The sequence below is a fragment of the Leptonotus elevatus genome, chromosome 5, assembly GCF_054856555.1.
Source record: "Leptonotus elevatus isolate MCC_2025b chromosome 5, RoL_Lele_1.0, whole genome shotgun sequence".
NCBI lineage: Eukaryota > Metazoa > Chordata > Actinopteri > Syngnathiformes > Syngnathidae > Leptonotus > Leptonotus elevatus.
The window spans coordinates 23,653,419-23,674,186 of record NC_141243.1 but is presented as its reverse complement, the minus strand read 5'-3'; the positions used below and the strand labels follow the sequence as shown (position 1 = coordinate 23,674,186).

The 20,768-nt window shown below is 39.6% G+C and overlaps 1 protein-coding gene across 1 annotated transcript in view; it reads left to right on the top strand.

The window, feature by feature from the left end:
- The window catches only part of olfml2a (olfactomedin-like 2A), a 30,333-nt gene extending 10,783 nt beyond the window's left edge, over positions 1–19,550 (top strand). The window contains exons 2-8 of the mRNA XM_086075008.1: positions 2,484–2,747; positions 3,376–3,483; positions 3,607–3,777; positions 6,950–7,196; positions 11,173–11,478; positions 11,818–12,003; positions 16,287–19,550. Coding sequence (XP_085931134.1) covers positions 2,484–2,747; positions 3,376–3,483; positions 3,607–3,777; positions 6,950–7,196; positions 11,173–11,478; positions 11,818–12,003; positions 16,287–16,891 — 1,887 coding nt within the window. The 3' untranslated portion in view covers positions 16,892–19,550. The remainder of the gene's footprint in view (positions 1–2,483; positions 2,748–3,375; positions 3,484–3,606; positions 3,778–6,949; positions 7,197–11,172; positions 11,479–11,817; positions 12,004–16,286) is intronic.
- Positions 19,551–20,768: the final 1,218 nt, after the last annotated feature.

Below are 20,768 nucleotides of genomic sequence, written 5' to 3'. Positions count from 1 at the left end.
CAAAGCTGGAACATACAGCCAAGCATTTGAGGTTTGTCACAGGGCAACACCACTGCCTGCTTGCCTTTTAACGTACAATTGTGCTGCTAATTACTTTCTGGCATGACACAGGCGGGACATGTTTGTTTATATCAGCGTGGTTATACATACAAAGGGCCACACAACAGAAATTCTAAGGCCAGCGAAAGCTTTTAAATGCACCGTCTATTGTATAGCACATCTTGTGTTTTTGCAACCCTGAGCACAATTGGAGGTTCACTTCATCACTGTCAGAAATGATCTAATAGAGTTCTCTGTGGCTAGTCCGCTTTTTCCCTCCCTCTGTGCAGTCAGACATGATCTCTGGGTTGAGACATGTTCTTTTGACCTTATACTTGATCACACCAGAGGTCTGTGCCAAAGACTCAAACACTGCATAGTATTCATTACTCATCTCATAAATTCATTTTTAGAATTCATAGCTCAATTTAGTATGAGACGCTAAACAGTCAGGAAGATTTACAACAATGCAAAATGAAGAGGCAGATTATGCAAAAGTATTTATGATTGTACTGATGAGATATGATTGTGATTTTGCTTTGGGGTCTTTTCTTGATGAGACGAAAGGTGAAGTACTGAAGAACCAAGATTTCCAAATTGACAACGCGATGTAACAATGCAGTCAAGTTTATTTGAGAGCTCTGAAAAAGACATAAAAGTCCCTTGGATGTAGTGGCCCTTAAGTTCAGTCAGAAGGTTCATTCAATGTTTGAGGGGAGAAATAGTTTTTGTTAACGATGGAAGTTCTGAGACCCTGAGATGACCAAACATTTCAAACCAGACTATAACAGTTAGTTGCCACTGTGTGGGAAGTAAAACTGGAGGTTATCAAAAGTAGTTGATAGCAGATGCACGTTTCATATCCACCCATTAGGGGCACACTTTGTCTACAGTCTTATTAATTCAATAGAAAGGTTTGTGAATATTACAGGACACAATGATGGTCCAGGAAATTGGGCAATGCTAAACCACCAAGAGCTTCGGGGACGTGCAGCACTGCTCTTCTCTGCTAAATACATGTAATCTGCTAATCCACTCTGTTTTCATGTGGTTGTAGCATTTGTCACCCTGCTGTGTTTTCACTTGACATGGGTCAGGTTGGGTCTGGTTCTGCATGCAGGAGTCTGCTCTGCTTGAGACATACCCCTCCTCCTCCTTTTCTTCCTCCTCAGTATTCGTGCAGGAATGGATGGAAGGCAAGTCACCCCCGCTACACACCTTCCCCAACCACTCAGCCTGCATTCCTTTACTAATGAGCCCCCAACTCCACCAATCACTGACCCCCTCCACCACTGTCTCCACTGAGCTTGCCATTCCATCGTAAATTCAGGGACGAAGAGTAAAACAAGAGCAGAAAAAGTCAATTTGCTATATTTCTGAGTATTTTGTGTGCATTTATTGCTTTACAAAGAAAATAATCATTCAGATTTTAAAAAGTATCAAAATGAGGCACCCATTGGGATTTGGTCATGCAAGTAGACAACTTTATGATTATCATTTCTTTTTCGAGCTGGACTGTAAATCAGCATGTCCGATGTTGCTGTGTGGGCTAACTCGCCTTTGACGACAACTTACTCTTTTAAGCAAATTATCTGTTGAGTTTTTGCTCGAGTTCTGTGAGGCTGTTTTATTACGCATATAGGCGTGTGCTCTTTTGGCCAGGCTTCCATGGTTTGCTTCCTGTTTTTAAACCAGCCATCATACTGGCCTTCCAAAGCCCAGCTAACATACAGTAGGGTGCTTGACAACTGAAGCTCATCAGGATATGTCCTCGCAATGTTGCAGTCTCTTTGTTTGAGGCTTTCCTCTGAGTCACAATATTCAAAAGAGAGGAAGCATTTTTTTTTGTTCTGTATAGATCACTTTCCTTCCTTTGCTTGTTTTCCTTCAATAAAATATTGATACATATTTGTGTAAGTTCAGCAGAGACACAATAGTTGAGAGGGATAACTCACTGCTAGGAGAGAGAATGACATGTTTACATTTTAGTTCCAGTAGTGAGTTGCATGTTGTTCACAACAAAGGAAGAATATTTAATCAAGGTGATTAGACTACTAAGCTTTTAATGTGTATAAGGAAAGGAAGTCCATCTACCAAAATGTTCATACACTCTAAAAACAGTTGGGTCAAAAATAACCCAACTATGGGTCAAAAATGGACCGATCCTCTATTTGGGCCTTTTTGACCAAACTTTGAGTCAAGAAATGCGTCTTTTTGTGTAAAATAACTCATAAATATTGGCCAGATCCCTTATTTGGGTAAAAAATTGGGTCATTTTGTATAAAACAACCCAGAAATTTGGGTCAAATTTCTGACCCATGATTGGGTTACTTTTGACCCAACTGTTTTTTTAGTGTAATTTACCTCGTAATATATCTGCCTACCCACCAGCTGTCATTTATTTTCACCAATGAAATATCCTGATTGTGTATTTCCACTTTCAGATATTTGGAGAGACAGAACCTGTCCGTATGGTATCAGAGGGCTCAGACTGCCGCTGTAAGTGCATCATGCGGCCCCTGAGCAGGGATGCCTGCATGCGGCTGCGGAGTGGCAGTGTCCGCGTGGAGGACTTCTATACTGTGGAAACAGTCAGCTCGGGTTCCGACTGCAAATGTTCCTGCACCGCGCCACCATCCTCCCTCAACCCCTGTGAGAATGAGTGGAAGATGGAGAAGCTAAAGAAACAGGCTCCTGAGTTGTTAAAGGTAAGTCGATTAAGTTGAAGTCCACCGGTTTTAACATGACTCAAGAAAACCGAGCTCAAATCCTAAACATAAGCTATGAGATGTCAGAGCTCTTATGCCGCAGATTCCAAAAATCACACTCTACTTATGATTGTACGTTTTAAGGAGGTTTAGCAACGGTGGGGTGACACAGGATTGTTTACTTGTGCAAATACCATGCAAAGTAAAAAAAAAAATTATGTGTAGATTCCAAGTATTCACTAAGTCTTATTCAATCCTCAGCATTGTGCAGTAATTAATGGCATGAGAGGATGCCTCTATAGGACACAATTTTAATTTTAATTTTTATCAAGCAGATTCACACATGCAGTGGTGCAGAAGGGCGACAACTTGCTTGAATTAAATTTTCAGTATGAGTACTGACCTTGAAAGCAGGGCCTCATGATCCTTCTGACCTAAATTAACTCAAGATCAGCTCGATAATGCTAAATGGACTGTGAAATGAACCCCTCTTCTTTTTTAACTGCAATGTCAATAGTTGTAATCAGAGCTAATATGTTTTAGTGCACTTAAGATAATGTCAGACTCATAAACACATTACATGAAAATTTAATAATTGTTACACTGTTTTTATGGGATTACCCACCAGCTCCAATCTATGGTGGACCTCCTCGAGGGAACCCTTTACAGCATGGATCTGATGAAAGTCCACTCGTACATCAACAAGGTGGTGTCTCAGATGAACACCCTGGAAGAGGTAGACAATCTCTTTGTATCATGGTTTTCAAAAGATGGATCACTGTGAAGCGTTTTATAGCTATAGTATAGTATTGTAATTCATTTAACAATGCTATTTTAATGACGATGTTACCTTTTGCAGACAATCAAGACAAACCTAACACGAGAGAATGACTTTGTCCGTGACAGCATGATGAGCCTGACCAACCAGTTTAAGAGATATGACAACTACTCCAACATTATGATGAGCATCAAGAAAGAAATCTCTGGCCTCAGTCTACAGCTGCTTCAGAAAGACTCTTCTGAGACCAAGGTGCAGGTTACAAAAAAGGACAAAGACTGGTTATACTTCAAAAGGGGAAGTCAACCAAAAAATATCCTTTACAATATGTTCTATGCTATGGAGGACCAAAATTAAAAAAAAATAATAAATACATGAATACAAGTGGAAGAAGAAAAAAAAAAAATATATAAAAAATATAATTAAAAATGTAAACACAAAAATATACGTGGAAATAAAAACAATTATATATAAATAAAAGTTTAAAAAATGTGATAAAAATGTAAATAAACAGAGAAATAAATACAAAAATAAATATATAAATAGGATTAAATGTCAATAAATACAAATTCTCCACAACCATTTATTTATTTCATGCTGCAGAAACGGTCAGCATGTCATGAAATGTTATTCAAACGAGGAGGCTGTATATATTTTGTTATTTTTATTTCCATTTATATTTCTTTATTTGTACGTTTGAATTATATTTTGTATATCCGTTTATATTTTCACTTTTCTTTTCTTTCTTTCTTTCTTTCTTCATTTCTTCAGTTCTTCATTTCTTCATTTCTTCATTTCTTCATTTCTTCATTTATTTATTTTTCATTTTGGCAGTTTTGGTCTTCCATACTATGCAACCCCACTAGTCTAAACACAATGTACTGATTAATATTGTGTTTATGGAATATGAGTTAAGCAACATCATCCACCCGGTTTTATTCACCTTTGGTGGTGGCCATTTTGTCACTGGCTGTCGACTAAAAAATGACATCACAGTAGCTCAGGGCCGAATCACGATTCAGCTTCCAACAGATGAGCAATGATTGGCAGAGATGGGCAATTTTCATTCGTCAGTGCCCTGGGCACCCTTCCGCCATTATCAGTTCGTCATTTTCCCAAGCCGGACCAAACTGTAATTTTCAGTTTGTCGTGTTATTTTAACCATGCTTCCATCATCACCTCTATTTTAGGACTGGTCGTCAGACAACTCGTCATTTATCAACAAAGTGGCCGTCCGTCAGTACTGATGGAATGCCCACTTTTGGTGATTGGTCATTACCCGAGCCTTGAGCAACTGTGATGCAAAATGGCCTCCCGTAAGATGGATAAAAACAAGTGGATTTTATTTTATTCATTCCTTGAATGCAATATTAATCCGAATGTCCTTTTCAGACTAGTGGGGGCACATACAACATACGTTTGTAAAGAACATTCTTTGGTTGACTTCCCTTTTTAGTGTGCGTAATGTCCGTCTGTACAAGCTCATTTCCCTTGAACATCATTTTCAGACATAGAAATAAACTCTAAAGTAGCTCCCGGTCATTTATACTGTATGACATTTCATGTTTTAAACTAGCAGTATATTTCTTCTAGCATTAGTGTAGCTGTACAGTGTAGGACCAATGTGCAATCCAATCCAGAAGTTTGTCTTATAGATCAGCAACCTCTCTGATTACTTAATAACCAACCAGCTCTCCAAATGGGCCCTTCAGTGACAATGTAGCTTGTCCAAGTGGTCATGTTGGATTACTACTGTAGGACCACAGCTGCCTTAATGAGTTACAGTACACACTCTGTGTGTTAGTCAGTCAGTGGTGCTGCTACAGTATATTACGCTGGGTGTTACTAAAAAGCTCGTTAAAGCTTTTCTATCAGAGCGCACTCAAACTCGGTCACTGTCCATGCATGTTTTCGAGCATGAGCAACCTTGCTGTTTCTCTACCATGCTGGTTGCTAGGAAGGGTATCGTGCTTGTACCTGTAGTTTGAGTACATTTATTGGGATGTGTTGACAGGACTCCATTTGAGTAAAGCCAACCTGTCTTCATGTTTAAGAACCCAGTTTTCAAATAAACTACAAAGTACATCAGGAGGTGTATGTCGTAGAGTAAATCTGTTGGCCCAATGGCAAATACAGACTCACCCATATTGAATGACTGAAAGTTGACAAACAAGACAGGTTATAAGAGCAACAAAGGAAATAGTTTCAGACTATTTGACATTTGTAAAATTTTAGATGATGCTAAAAGTGTTCAATGCATAGACATGTTCAGCAACAAGTAAGCTGTAGCCCTAACATTTTGCTCATTTGGTATAAGCAGCCCACTGTCTGGCAAGTAAATATCCACAACAACTTAAAACTACACCACATAGCCTGAACCGCTTGTCCAACGCAGGATTGATTTATGCTTTCAAGTTGTTTACAACAATTTCTGACCCCACCAACCAAATGTTACAGGGGAAATCCCAGATCATCAGCCTCACCAGACAAATGTTTTCCCGTCTTCAGTTCTCATTTTTTTCCCCCGATGAACTGTCCCTCATTGGATTTACTTCTTTTTTTGGGGGGTGGGGGGGGGGGGGTAATTGTCTGTAAAGATCGTAGCAGAGCTTCCGTTTCTGAATACTCAAACATGCCGTTAATTAACGAGAAGATGAAGTGTGTAGCTAATGATATGCTGTAGAGTGCCTTGAAAACGTTTTCATACATCTTGAACCTTTTTCCATTTTTCCACCCTACAACCACAAACTTCAATCTTTTAATTGAGTTTCTATATGATCGACCAACACAAAGTAACACATAATTATGAAGTGTAACGGAAATTACATCCAGAAGTTTTAAGCATTTTAGGCAAATAAAACTCTGAAGAATGTGGGGTGCATTTTAATTCAGCCATCCCCCCAAGCCCCCCACACCCACCCCACCCCCTCACCCCACCCCAATACTTTGCAGAGCCATCTTTCTTTTGTGGTACGTCTCTATCTGCTTTGCACAGCTAGACATTGTCTGCCCATTCTCCTTTGAAAGAAAGATCAAGATCAGCCAGTTCGGATCGATAGTGTCTGTGAACAGCAATTTTCAAGTCTTGCTACAGATGGTCAATTCAATTAAGGACTGGACTTTGAATGGGCCATTCTAAACATTAAATAGTCTTTGATCTAAACCAATCCATTGCCACTGTGGCTTTATGTTTAGGGTCATTGTCTTGCTGGAAGATGAATCTCAAGTCACATGTTTTATTCCTAGATTGCTTAGATTGATTTTCAGATTTGTAGTCGCTAAAAATGTTTATATTATTTGCTACTTTGTGTTGGTCTATCAAGTTTGTGACTGTCAGAAAATGTGAAAAGGTTCAAGAAGTATATGCACTGTAGCTGTTACTCATTCAAGCATGCTGATATTACCTACATATTCATGTTTCCAGCATAACAACGATGAGAAAAAGGCTAAGAGCGTCATAAAACCACCCAACAAAAAGCTCCCAGCATCCAAGCCCCCTCCCAAACCCAAAGAAAAAGTCATCAAGCCCAAGAAGGAGGTCACGAAACCTGTGAAACCACTGAAGCCCGATCCTACAGCCAAAGCCAAGGTGGTTGGCCACCAGCCAGGTGTGGTCAGAGGCATTACTTACTACAAGGCTGCCAAGACTGACGAGGATGAGGTCAGAGGAGGTGAGAGTTTTCACTTTGGAAGTTTCACCTGTATGTTTGCCCAGCAGCGTGCACTTAATTGAAAACAAACTTCTTAGACCTAAAGCAAATATAGTTTACTTTTACTTTTCTCACCTACCCTTGTGCGATCAACTGTACATGATCCATTGTGTGTGTTGAAAATGATCCAAATGAGTTTTTTCAGCAATTTCATTTGACACTTTGTTGGATCAGGATCAAACAGAGGCTATGCAATTAAGATCTTTATTCATGTAATTTGATGGCAGTCAATACAAGTACTATCTTAAACATTTTCTGAGAAAGTTGTTCAGATTGTAAACGTAACCGCAATGCAATGCAATAAAGCTATCCATGTTTTGCACACAACTAACGAGAGGTTTGGATTGCTGCTGTGCATTGAGAGAGCAGAAAATTTAAATCTTTTATTGACAAAATACATGGAGCAAATGGAATGCTGTGTCAATGGAGCACTGCCATGGCCGTGACATGCCTCAGCTTCGCTCCTCACAACAATGCGTGGGGACTCTCACAATTGTAGAGAAAACATTTCTTGACTCCTTCCAATCCTCTTTAAGTCTAGTTGAGTGAATAGGTATGCTGCGTTTGCACAGGGCACACGCACATGACGCTGTAAGGCCGGCTGTTCTGCCATGTATGTGAGTCTCAAAGTGCTCAGCCATCCCTGTCAAATCAGTGAAAACGCCGGCTGCACATCCGTAATCTCTGACAAAGAGCAGGACACTCTTTTCAAAGAATACCTTTATTTATCCTTGGCAGGTAAAGAGCCCTGATGCCGCAGAGACTATTTCAAACACTTACTCACATTTTCGCTGAGAGCAGCCAAGTGTTTCCGAAGTTGTCTGTTGATGACCGCAGTTGCACCACAAGCAGCTGGGCTTCAACATTTGCTCACGGGCGTTGTTGGAGGACGTTTTTAGATCCTGTATAAATCATTATCACTGTAAAAATAACACTTCCATTCAGTAAAATTGATAGGAATGTTTAAAAGATAGCTGTAAATACAACCTAAAAGTTATTAATTATACTTCAGACTATATGAAGAAATATATATGTGTAAATAAGAAAACATTTGCATAAGTAAGACATGGATTCAATCAATGTTATGTAACTGTATACAACATTCCGGCAATAAATACGGCCTTCATGTGGATGCTAATGTTCACTTTGTATTGAATGGGTTTGAGGTGTTTATTTATTTTAGTGGCAATGGAGGCTGTAATTTTCGGTGCTATATATATCATCACCACAAATTATAGCCGCCCACGGACGGGATCAGCGTCGGTCAAAATCCAGCTGGGGACAGTTATTCCGGGGCCGGTTCCCAATCTCTCTCTCCCTCTCTGGCGCTCGGTGATGGAGATGAATGGGATACACACCGTACTCATTTACTGTACATTGAGTATTCCCATCAGGAACATAACTCTTTCATCCATTCCTTCAGTGGTGATGGAGGTGTAGTGAAGACGAATAAATTGAAATACTGAAACGGAATGACTCAAATGAAAGATAAGAACAATTTCAAGTTACAAGACACGCATTTAATGCAAATGTGAAGATGAAGCGTTTGATTTTTTTCAGGGAATTCTGTGATGCTTAGAAGATTGGGATTGGGGGATACAGCTTAGGGCTACTATGGCTTGTGTTCTGCATACAAGCAAATATCCAAAAGCATAGATACAAAGAAAATACTGTTAGATCATGCAAGAAATTATAATAGTATCGCAAAAGTTGTGAGGTTAAAAGCTGAACATAACATGCAGAATAAAGAGGATTTTGTTTGCTGTCTGGTGACCTTGCCACATCTTCACATTAGCTGAATTGATGTCTCTGGTCACCTTAATGTAAACCGTTCTAAGGAAAAAATATATGAAATTTGACCACTAAACCATAGCAAGAAAAAATGTCAACTTTTGGAATTTCAGGTTGTTGTTGTTGGTTTTTTTTCATAAAATGTGTTCTGATCTTTATCAAAATCAAGCATATTAATACATACAGCTCTGCTCTAAAAGTATTGGAGCAGCAAAGTCAATTCCCTTGTTTTTGTTGTCTATTGAAGACATTTGTGTTTCACATCAAAAGATGAATAGGAGACAAAAGGTCAGAATTCCAGGTTGTATTTCATGGTGTTTACATATACATTTGTTAAAACAACTCAGGACAGAGCACCTTTTGTTTGAAACCACCCACTTTTCAAGTGAACAAAAGTATTGGAACTGACATATTATTTAGTATTTGGTGGCACAGGCCTTACTTGGAATAATTGCATCAAGCCACTGCCTTCACCACTGACTTTTTGTATTATTTATTTGAAAAACTTTTCCTGACGTTCACTAAAGCCATTTTTAGTTCTTGATTGTTGATATTATACAGGAAAATATATGTATCACACATATGTAAGTATAGGGTGAGCAGATTTTTAAAATTAAAAACCAAGTTTTGCTGTGTATTAAATATACAATAATTCTCACCAGGAACTATTTATAACCAATTTAATCACTAATCACAGTAACGGATGGCTGTGTTATTACTTTAGCTGATGCTAAACAAAAGGCTCAAAACCTGGAACTGTCCCGTTTAAACAGGACGTCTGGTCACCCTATAACAGGGGTAGAGAGCCCTGGTCCTCGAGAGCCGCTGTCACGTCTGTTTTCCATGTCTCCCTCCTCCAACATAGCTGACTCATATTATCAGTTCATCAGCAAGCTCTGTAAAAGCCTGATAACGATTCTGTTCATCAAATCAATTGTGTTGGTGGAGGGAGACATGGAAGACAGGCAGGAGAACCAGGGTTCCCTACCCCTGCCCTATAAGTAGAAGCATTTAATAGAAAGTGTGAAATAATAGCACAGCGTCCAGTCCAAATGACTCATAACAGCGATTGGAACTTCTGAATATCTGTTCGTGAGTATACAATATATACAATTTGGAACAAGCAGTGTGCCTACAATATGTAAACGGATGCCAGCTGAGCTCTGCTATGCAAATGTAGGTAATTATACCTCACTCCTTGGAAGGCTCCAACAGAGTGCTGGCCGGCCGCTAAATTGGCAACCGAGCTCAGAGGTTAGCACACTCAACATTCAACCCGGGGTACATTCGTTGCACCGGTTTGAGCATCGGGCAAGCACCACGCTGAATGACCTTGTTACATCTACAGCAGGACACCACAAAAGAAACCACTGATCACTAAAATTGCTGCATGCCTGAAGTTTGCAATGAAGCACACTGACACTCCACAGCAGTATTGGCAGATATTTTCTGGACTGATTTGGAAAAACACAGCACTACATCTGGCCAAAAAAGGGAATGGCATATCATCATTAAAAAACCATCATCCGAGCAGTAAAGTTTAATGAGGAAAACATCATGAACCTGCTTTGCTACATCAAGGCCTGGCCAGCTTCAATCACTGAGGGGAAGACAAATTCAGTTATTTAGCATTATGTGAGAATGTCTGTATGTCAGCTGAAACTGTGTAGAAGGTGGGTGATGCAGAATTTGGATTGGAATGGGCAAGTCAGAGCCCAGACCTCAACCTAACAAACATGAAGATAGCCATACACATGAGATATCTACATAATATGACAGAGCTAAAGCATTTCTGCCAGGAAGGATAGGCTAAAGGTCCTCAAGGACGTGCAGGTTTGACCCACAGCTACAAGAAGCGCATGGATGACGTTCTTGCTGCCGAAGGGGCTCAACCCAAGATTAATTCTAGGGGTTCACGACAGACATGAAAAAAAAATTTTTTTTTAAATGTTGTGTTATTATATTGGGCACATTATAGTGGTAATACCCTTGACGTTGACAAAGATCATGTTACGATGACAAATTCATAAAAAAAAAGAAAAGATATTTCAAAAGATTCTCATACTTTTTGTTGCTACTGTAATTTGTGGTTGTTCATAGGTTATGTCACCAAGGCTGACTAACCAATGCTTGTGCTCCTTGTCAGATAACCCAGCCAAAACATACACACGCCATCATGTCACCGAAACCCAGTCTGAGGACGGCGGAGCTGAAATGGTTCTTGAAAACATGGATTCTACGGATGAGCAGGCTGCCGCACCCACTGCATTGCCCACCGGTATCACGCCTGCCACCACTGGGACTGCTGCCATGGCACCAACCACTACCATTGCGCCAACCACTACGATCGTCACCAGCCAAAGCACAGCAGCTGCCGAGAGGCCGGCCCCTACTATTGTACTACTGCTAGATAACAGCAACAACAACAGTCGACCCGCTCTTCACAGAGCAGGTTACAATTTCAATTAAACAATTAAATGACATCTTGCTCAATCAAATCTATTTAAAGCCTCTCAGGTTGCTTAATACATACCTAAATATTCGAAACAGGTCTCAATTGCTAGTGATCATGTGACATCAGTAGGTAGAACAGTGCTATACTGTATACCAATACAATATGAATATTCGGGGGGGGGAGAATATTTCTGTGAACGGTGTCTTTATAATGGGGGGGGGACATAATTGAAGTAAACGTTTTGGATGGTTCTCCATATATGGAACACAACTCTCACTAAATATGAGTTCAGAGTCTCAGGTGTAAAAAGTGAATGTTCACCATGTTCTTTTACAGGTAAAATCCTTCACTGCGAAGGGACTCTAGCTTCAATTGAGGAGCCAGAGAAGCAACACAGTTACGGCCGCAACGAAGGAGCCTGGATGAAGGATCCACTGGCCAAAGACTCAAAGATCTACGTCACCAATTATTACTATGGCAACAACCTGGTGGAGTTTCGCAACTTGGAAAACTTCAAACAAGGTGTGTAATTTTATCACAATCTCTATGTCTAAACAAAATTACGGGGTCAGAAACTAGCATTTCCTATACTGCTTGCTTTGGGTTACGGTAAGGTTAACCCTAATCCTCAGTCTATACTATGGCCCATTAAAAAGTGGCCCCTTGGCCATAGTTTGAACACCCTTGCTGGAGTGCCTTTAGAAACTCCAGGCATCTCTTACCCAAGAAAAGATGGGCAAGAGAATGTCACCATGGTAACATACTGTTTCAACGCAGTCATTTATCTCACGCAACATAGCTGTGTATTGATATTGGTGCAAATTTTGTGCAGCACACTTCACTTTTTGGGGGCGTTTTCTGTATAACATTGACAATGTAGAGCATGTTGAGAATGAATGTGACGGGAAATCTGCGCAAGCATTTGAAATATGGCCCATTGAGTGACCCGTAAGATGCTGTGGCACGTCACTTCCTAGCTGCGCCACTAGTCAAAAACAGGGTGATAACAGACATGGACGCAAGTGCGACACAGGAGAGCGAGGCAAGCTTACTTGAACCTTTGAACGGCAACTTTATTTATAATAAGAACAAAGGACTATTAACAAGAATGCAGTGGTTTTTACCTTATGTAAAAAAAAAAAAAATCTTTACTTGGGGACCTTTATCAGATATGATATTAAAATCGATTGATTAGATTAATTAATTACAAAAAATCCTGTAATTAATTAGATTTTTTGTTATTGCCTGACAGCACTAATTTAAACGTAATATTATTAATGGTAAATATATTCTATAAAAGTCTGGAACTAAACTTAATTCACAGTTTTAACCTTTCACCTCCTCTTAAAAAAATGAAATAATCATCCAGCCACTGAAGGTTTACTTGTTAATATGGACAAAACGTGCAGTTGTTTTAATTTAAGCATACTACATTTGTGTTAAGGCAAATGCTAAAAAAAAAAAAAAGAAAAAACACAGTGTACATGCCACTTACCAAGACTGCAAGAGAATGTGGTTGTTTTGAAGTGCAACAGGCACATTTGCTGCCCTGTTAAAACCATAACAATGGAGCTTGATTGGATGTGGGGTTCATGGAATTAAGCTCACTCTGTGCAAGCACTCTGTGAAACAAATGTAGCTGAAGAATTTAGGTCTTGGTTGTTTCGTTCCTTCCAAGGGTGGGAAAATCAACTCTTTCGACATGCACATCAACCGAGGAATTGGATTACACTTTTAAAAAGTTAAGATGATCTGCCTTCATAGGATTTGGCTTGTTGATGTAGATGTGTTTGGACAATGGGCTTTCTAAACTCACGTCCATTTCAAGCATCCTGCAGTGAGGTGAGCTCACAGCTGTGTGCGGATGACTAGCTATCTTGGTGAGTGGCGGTGATGCCTGCTGTTCTTTGACATGTGCTCTGGCCTTCCCTTTGAACAAGGCCCAGTAGGAAGGGATTAGCAGTGTGGGTTGGCTCTGGTGATGTGGGTGGTTGGCGTGTTCAACCGCACTGTTTTTGTCCGTCTTGGGCTTTTCTATATTATCAAATGTATATCAGACTTCCTGAGGTTGAAAGGTTAGGAGGACTGATAGGATGTGGTTTAAAAATGACAGCAGGGGTACAGAATATGTTAGTTCAATAGTGAATTCCTAAACCAACGTTGGTCGTGTCACATAATACCAGTTTCTATACACAGTCTGGCATTGTACAAACATTGTCATTGGCACCTTGAAGATAACATCATAGTGGAACATATTAATTACTGTAACACAGTAGAGGGGCCTGAACTTCCTGAACAAGTGACTTTACATTGAGCTTTCAAAATGCCATGTAGTATGAGCGCAAAACATACAACATGGAGTTCCCACAATTGTCTCAATTTGTGTGCATGCCCTGAGTGTGTCTAGAGTATTACATATCACATGCTCTGATATTTTGACTGATTAATTTCCAAGTTTCACCAAGCCACAGAATTTGGATCTGGGCCTAATAAATCACGGATAATGTTTAAAAGATTAGGTCTTCACTACCAGTGATTTCCCCAAAGGGTTTTTACAGTAACAGTTTTAATCAAACCTGTTAATTTTCTCCTTCGGCTTGTTTAATATGGTTTAAAGATAATCAGAATCAAATTACTCGATAAGAATTTCCAAATGAATAATGAACAAATCCGATGTTACTCTCAAAGCTCTATATTCCTAGACAGCACAGCGTTGGTGCGCTCGAGCATAAAATCCGGCACATTTTTAATTTAGTTTGGCAGATGTTTGGCTGTTGTTTGGCTGTTGTTCTTATTGTTGTTGTTTAGATTAGGCCTCTTAATGATTAAATAGGTGACTTGAGCAAGGCAGTTGCGTTGCTGTGACCTGTCCTAGCTTGGCGCCTTCCTATCTAGCTGCACTCCGACGCACTTATCCAGTTGAAACCATAGCCTGCACATCTGTGTATAACTGACGGCAATTGTTTTTAAGTTATATACCATGATTTTACCGGTCCGGCCCACTTGGTAAAAAAATTTCCTCCATGTGGTCCCTGAGCTAATATGAGTTTGACACCCCTGGATTAGACCCTCTTTCGCATCCAGCAGAAATGGCACGACAGCTGTGTACTCGATCTCTCTGGCATCCAGCAAATAGTTCAACTGAGAATATGCAGTCTTCCGGTTGTTATTAATAGTATAGCGAGCATTAAGCATAAAAGAACCAGTGAAAGTTACCATCAGAACTTTACAGTCTGCATCATTGTAGAACTCAATTAATTGACTGCATTATTATTATTATCGTCTTGAGGGTTGGGGTGACGGTGGTGGTGGGGGTGGGGGGGTCACACACGGACACATACTATCGGCGTGAAAGGCGGTCTCTAAAATTCTCATTTCAGTGAGCAACTTTAGATCATCTGCCCGTGGTGGTCCGCTTGCAGTTCCTTATAAACGTACTTTATGCACTTTTAAGTTGGCCAAAACGGTGCACATCTGTGAAAATGGCAAACTTGGTGTAGCACTTCATACAGTCAAATGGGAAACACCATTAGTGTATACTGTGTGTGAATAGCATTTCATCTGATAGTAGCACCAAACCTGGGAGGAAATTATTACTATCATCACCAAAAGCCAATTTTACTACTTCCTCAGAAGGCTTCTGAGGAAGGCGGCAGTCGTCGCCAAAACTAGTAAGGTAAAGCACAACCTTTCTTTGTCTTAAAAAAGAAAAACCACAGGACGAAATAGCAAGGTTTGATATGAAGTAGTCCTGCAAAACTCAACATGTAGTAAAATTGGCTTTTGGTGATGATAGTAATAATTTCCTCCCAGGTTTGGTGCTGTTATCAGATGACATGCTATCCACATACAGTATACACTAATGGTGTTTCCCATTTGACTGTATGAAGTGCTAGTGCTAGTCGCCGAAACTAGTCAAGGTAAAGCACAACCTTTTTTTGTCTTAAAAAAGAAAAAACACAGGACAATATAGGTTTGTAGACAATATTTTTATTTATTTATTTTTAGCCTTTTTGCTATTCATGTTCTAATCTACACTAATCAATGATCAATAAGAATACTGTATAGAAAGACTTAAATGGCTTGTTTTGATACAATTTTTAATTAAAAGGAAACACACATGGATGGAAACGTCGCCATGAACTGATTTGGACTAGAATATTAAAAAGTATACTTATGGAAGCACCCTGAATACTGTATGGTTTGTTTGATGCACCAGTCATCCACAGCTTATTAGTTGCACTTAATTCATTCACTCTGAGCCATTTTCACTAAAGCAACCCCCTTCACTCCCGGCTGTTTTACCAGATTTTGACTGATTTTGCAAGGCCCACAGAATATTGTGTTCTTCTGCTATAAAAACATGGAACCTACCAAAAGAAAGACTTGTCTCTTCTTTCATCAGGGAAAAAAATATTTGCATCTGTTTCCGTTTTGCAGCAATTAGCATTAGAATATAGCTAAGTTTCATCATTATTCACAAACCTGGTGAAAACACTGTGGAAAAGAGCTTGTTGCAACATGGTTGATCTCTTATACTCTGCTGCCACCTGCTGGCCGTTTTTGTAAAAACTACTATTGCTTTAAGCCACCTCTTTAGGTCAGAGGCTGCATCAAAGCCTTCTGCATTCTCTAACATAAAAATAAAAACATAAAAAATTGATGAAATACGTTTTTCGGACCACGGCAATGTTTAAAATAGAACGTTTGTATACATTTTGGGGAGCAAATGAGTTAAAAGTCTTGTTTTCATAACACATTTTAAGGTGCAATATGAAACTAATGCAATCTTTTCCCCGCTGTAGGCCGCTGGAGCAACCTTTTCAAGCTTCCTTACAATTGGATTGGCACAGGACACGTGGTTTATAATGGAGCCTTCTATTACAATCGAGCCTTCACCAAGAACATCATCAAGTATGACCTGAGGATGCGATATGTAGCCGCCTGGACACTGTTGCATGATGTGGTTTACGAGGACACCACCCCATGGAAGTGGAGAGGTCACTCTGATATTGACTTTGCAGTGGACGAAAGCGGACTGTGGGTGATCTATCCCTCAATAGACTATGACTACAACCAACAGGAGGTCATCGTCCTTAGTAAACTGGATCCTGGAGACCTGTCCTTGAAAAAGGAAACAACCTGGAGAACAGGTCTCAAGAGGAACTCTTATGGAAATTGTTTCATCATCTGTGGTGTCTTGTATGCGGTTAATGTGTACAACCAGAAGGAAGCGGAGGTGCGCTATGCTTATGACACCCATACCAACACAGAGGCCGTCCCACGTCTGGCCTTTACCAATGAGTACTCATTCACCACACAAATCGATTATAACCCCAAGGAGAAGGTTTTGTATGCCTGGGACAATGGCCATCAGCTCACATATCAGATACACTTTGTTGAACAGTGACAACAGCCACAAATACAGCAAGCTCACAGCATGCCTGCTGATATGGACCAGAAGTGCTCAGTAGTTTGTAAAGCTTCTTTGTCCGAAGAAGACCAAGGACGTACCTTAACTTCCAGTATCGATGCATGTTATTCAAACAACTGACCTCACTGTTGATTGGACGGAGACTATGTACATAATCTTACAGGTTGAGTTTGAAGGTTAACAGGCAGAGCTCATGTAGATATATTATATTATGTTCATTCATGAAATGTCAGCAGGCTGGCTAACTATTTGGGTAGTGGGGGAAAAAATAGACACATTGGCAACTTTTTTTTTTAGAACCTTTGTGCCCTGCACAGATCGAAGACACCCTGTGCCGGATGCCACGGTCTCGTTCATGTTTCGCAGTAGGTGAAAATGGAAACTAGAAATGACTTGCCAAAAAGTTCCAGTTTAGTTTCATGTTTCCACAGGACCTTCTCCCAGAAACATTGTGGCTTGTCACATTCAGTTTGACAAGTTCCTGTCTCAGTATCAGGTTTTTTTTTCAATGGAAATTGAATATTTTTCTTTCTTCATCAGGAGGCTATCAAAAAGCTTTCCGATGTGTTTATAGAATTAGTGACATGAGCCACTTAAAGGGAATTCCAGGCTTGCATTTTACATTTTCATAGTTTCACATGCCTTTGCAGAGGAGGATGGAGAATGACAAGCCAAGAAGCAGGACTAACTAGTGCGGATTAAGCTTAAGCCTTCATCAACAACTTTTGCTCTAGAAAACAGCTCTGTTCCATATTGTCACAGTTGAGTGACAATATATACTGTATTTTGCCAAAATACTTACAGGACACATCGCATGCTTTAATGCACCAAAAAAATAAATAAATTCTAATCAAATCCATCTATTGTCAACACCACTTATCCTGTTCAGGGTCTTGGGGTGCTGGAGCCTATCCCAGCTGACTTCAGGTGAAAGGCGAACTACACCCTGGACTTGTCGCCAGTCTTTCACAGGGCACTTACAGAGACAGACAACCATTCACATTCACTATATACTGTATACGTTACTGAGTGGGAATATGAAAGAATAAATATCTATTCCATAAGTGACTTCTAGCCAAAACAGTTGTAATATGTACAATGCAAGAATAAGAATGTTTACACAGCAAAATTAGAGCTGTATTGACATTTTACGTAAAAACGTTTTGAGAAAAAGAAAAAATCTAAACAATAAGAAACACCAGCAAAAACAGCTGAAACCTTTGTAATATGCAGGCCAGAAAAGGTGATGCTCTCATCTGTGACACAAACCTTCCATGGTGTCCTAAGCAATGTGACTCGATTGCGCTGGACAAGCCATATAAGCACAAATATGGCAACTTCATTGTGGTCCACCATTCTTCAACACGTAACACACACACAAGTATATATAAACAGAAAGGACGTGTCTTTCATTGTACCACTTTTAGACACTTTCAAACTCTGGAATGCTTTCAGACTGCAAAATGCTGCATAATCTTGTAAATTACGTTTTGCCTGTTTTCAATTAACATCATTTAGAATTAGAAGTAGGTTTTTAAACTGCTCTGATTTTATTCTTGAAAAAGTGAAAGCCAACAGCTCAGTGCTGTCCTGTCCGTTCAGGTCAATTTAGGGATGATGTGTAGCCAGAATCTATTTAGAAAAATTCAATTTCTGCTGTTTGTCTGGCCAACTATCCTCGAGTAGCAATATTCTGAAATTGCAGCTGCGTTTCTAAGCTTCCTTCGAATGGACTGCCAATATTTCACACAGCAAAAGCTGCTTGTTTCTGTCCCTGCCACTTAACTCAACCAATAAGATTATTTCTGACTTCAGATTAGTTCTACCACAGAGAAATGTTTGCCAAAGTCCATCCGATCACTAAGCACTTTGTTCATAATTCTGTTGCATTTATTACAATTCCGCCCGGCGAAGCTTTTGGTCTTTTAACATTTGATGTGCTTTGAGGAATGTGTTCTATTAACAAAAACAAAAATGACCATGTACACACGTTTCTAAGAGTAAGAATTTGTTTTTGTGCTTTCTAGTACCTGAATTTATTGATTACTGTTACTATCAAACTGTTTTTCTCATCCCATGGAACATTTAGTGTAGAAGCTTTTCCAGGTTTGTTGATAGCATTATATTGTTGCATCATACAGACACCAGTTGACTGTGTTGGTAAATATGAAATGCCATCAACAAGGATTTTTTGGGCATCATAAAGCACCATTAAGCCTGAAGTGACCAGCGTGCAGGATGGACAATATTGATTTATTTACAGGATAGTCGGTGCCCTTATTCTACCTTGAAGACAATGTACCGTGCAGGACCTGCAGGATCAGGAGAAGAAAAAAAAAGCTTTTCAGTTTTTCACTGTCCCTCTTTGTCTTCATCTGCTGTATAGTTTTACATATTAATTGAACAAGCAGCTTTATTATACTTTGTCCCATTCCGTTTCAAATAACTTTTAGTTATAATATGAATGACAATGGGTTGTGTGCATGAAACACATCATATACAACAGTTCTACAAATTGGACCTGAAGGCTCATTCTAACAGCATTGGTGTTCTTTCGGTTATATTTCATCATCAGCAAACATGTTTGCTCATAACTAATTGCAACGTCATGTCTTTATTAATAAATGTCAGAACCTGTTCTATGAATAAATATTCTGTGACCCAAAAAAAGTGTGTTGTGAAACTGACAAATCAATCAGCAATGAAGCAGTAAATTCTGACTGACAAATAGACGGCCTTGCCCACCTCCTATTGAGGAGATGATGACTCAGATCTTCTCATTTCCAATAACGTAGTGCAGTTGAGCTGCGTTTGATCTTGATTCCAAACTGCACTGCAAGGAACATGGCTGCGTGATTTCTTGGCAGAAGATTTGAAAATCCCAAAATGCATTTCCATTTCAAGCAACTCAGGAGGGAGGCATTGGAATAAGCCAAGACCTGGATGGAGCACACACATGTGCTCATCTATTTAAGAATATCTGTCTTTTTACATACCATTAATGGAATCATCCGTTCGTTACTGAGAGAAAATAATTTTAACTTGATGAGCGTAACATTATAGGGCATGTCCCATCAGAACACTGTCACGAAATGTTGACATGTTGTTGTCATGGAACAATGATGTCCAAGCTGGCTGTGATGATGAACACTGACAATTCACATGACCCATGCTACCTCGGGCTCGGCACCTCACGGAAAAACAAAAGCTCTCCTGTTGCTTAACACCATTCCACTTGATCTTGCTCACATCAGTGGGGCCTCTTGTTCATCATCATGCGCCATCATGTCTTCACAGCCGTAGGAACTAAAACCATTATCTTGATGAAAAAAGCTGTCACGCCCTTTGTAGACGCTACTTGAAATATCATAATAAAAAAAAAGATGCCAAAACTTTTCTCACAGGCTTCTTCTGTACAAAGAAAAATATGGGAACCAATTTTTCTATGACTCTAAACAAAAATCTACGCGTATAAACAATTTCATTAATCACATTTTGAACTAAAATATGATTGGGCATTGTGCATCTTTATCTTTCTGTCTAGAGCATATTTTCCTCATGCTTACATGTTTTTTTTTTCTCTGGCTACTTCGGTTTCCATCCACATTCCAAAAATATGCATATTGATATAGATTGGCCATCGTGCAAGTGTGAATAGTTGTCTGTGCGTGCCTTAGTTCTCCCATTCCAGAGTGTTAACCAACTCTGAGTAACCTAGGATAGACTCCAGCTCACCCGTGAACCTGAATAGGATTCATAGAAAATGGGAAATTGTAGTGGAGGCTAGACACAAGACAAAAGTGAACATTTGAGAGCAACGGTATGGTTTTGCGTTATTTGCCTTCTCGATGAG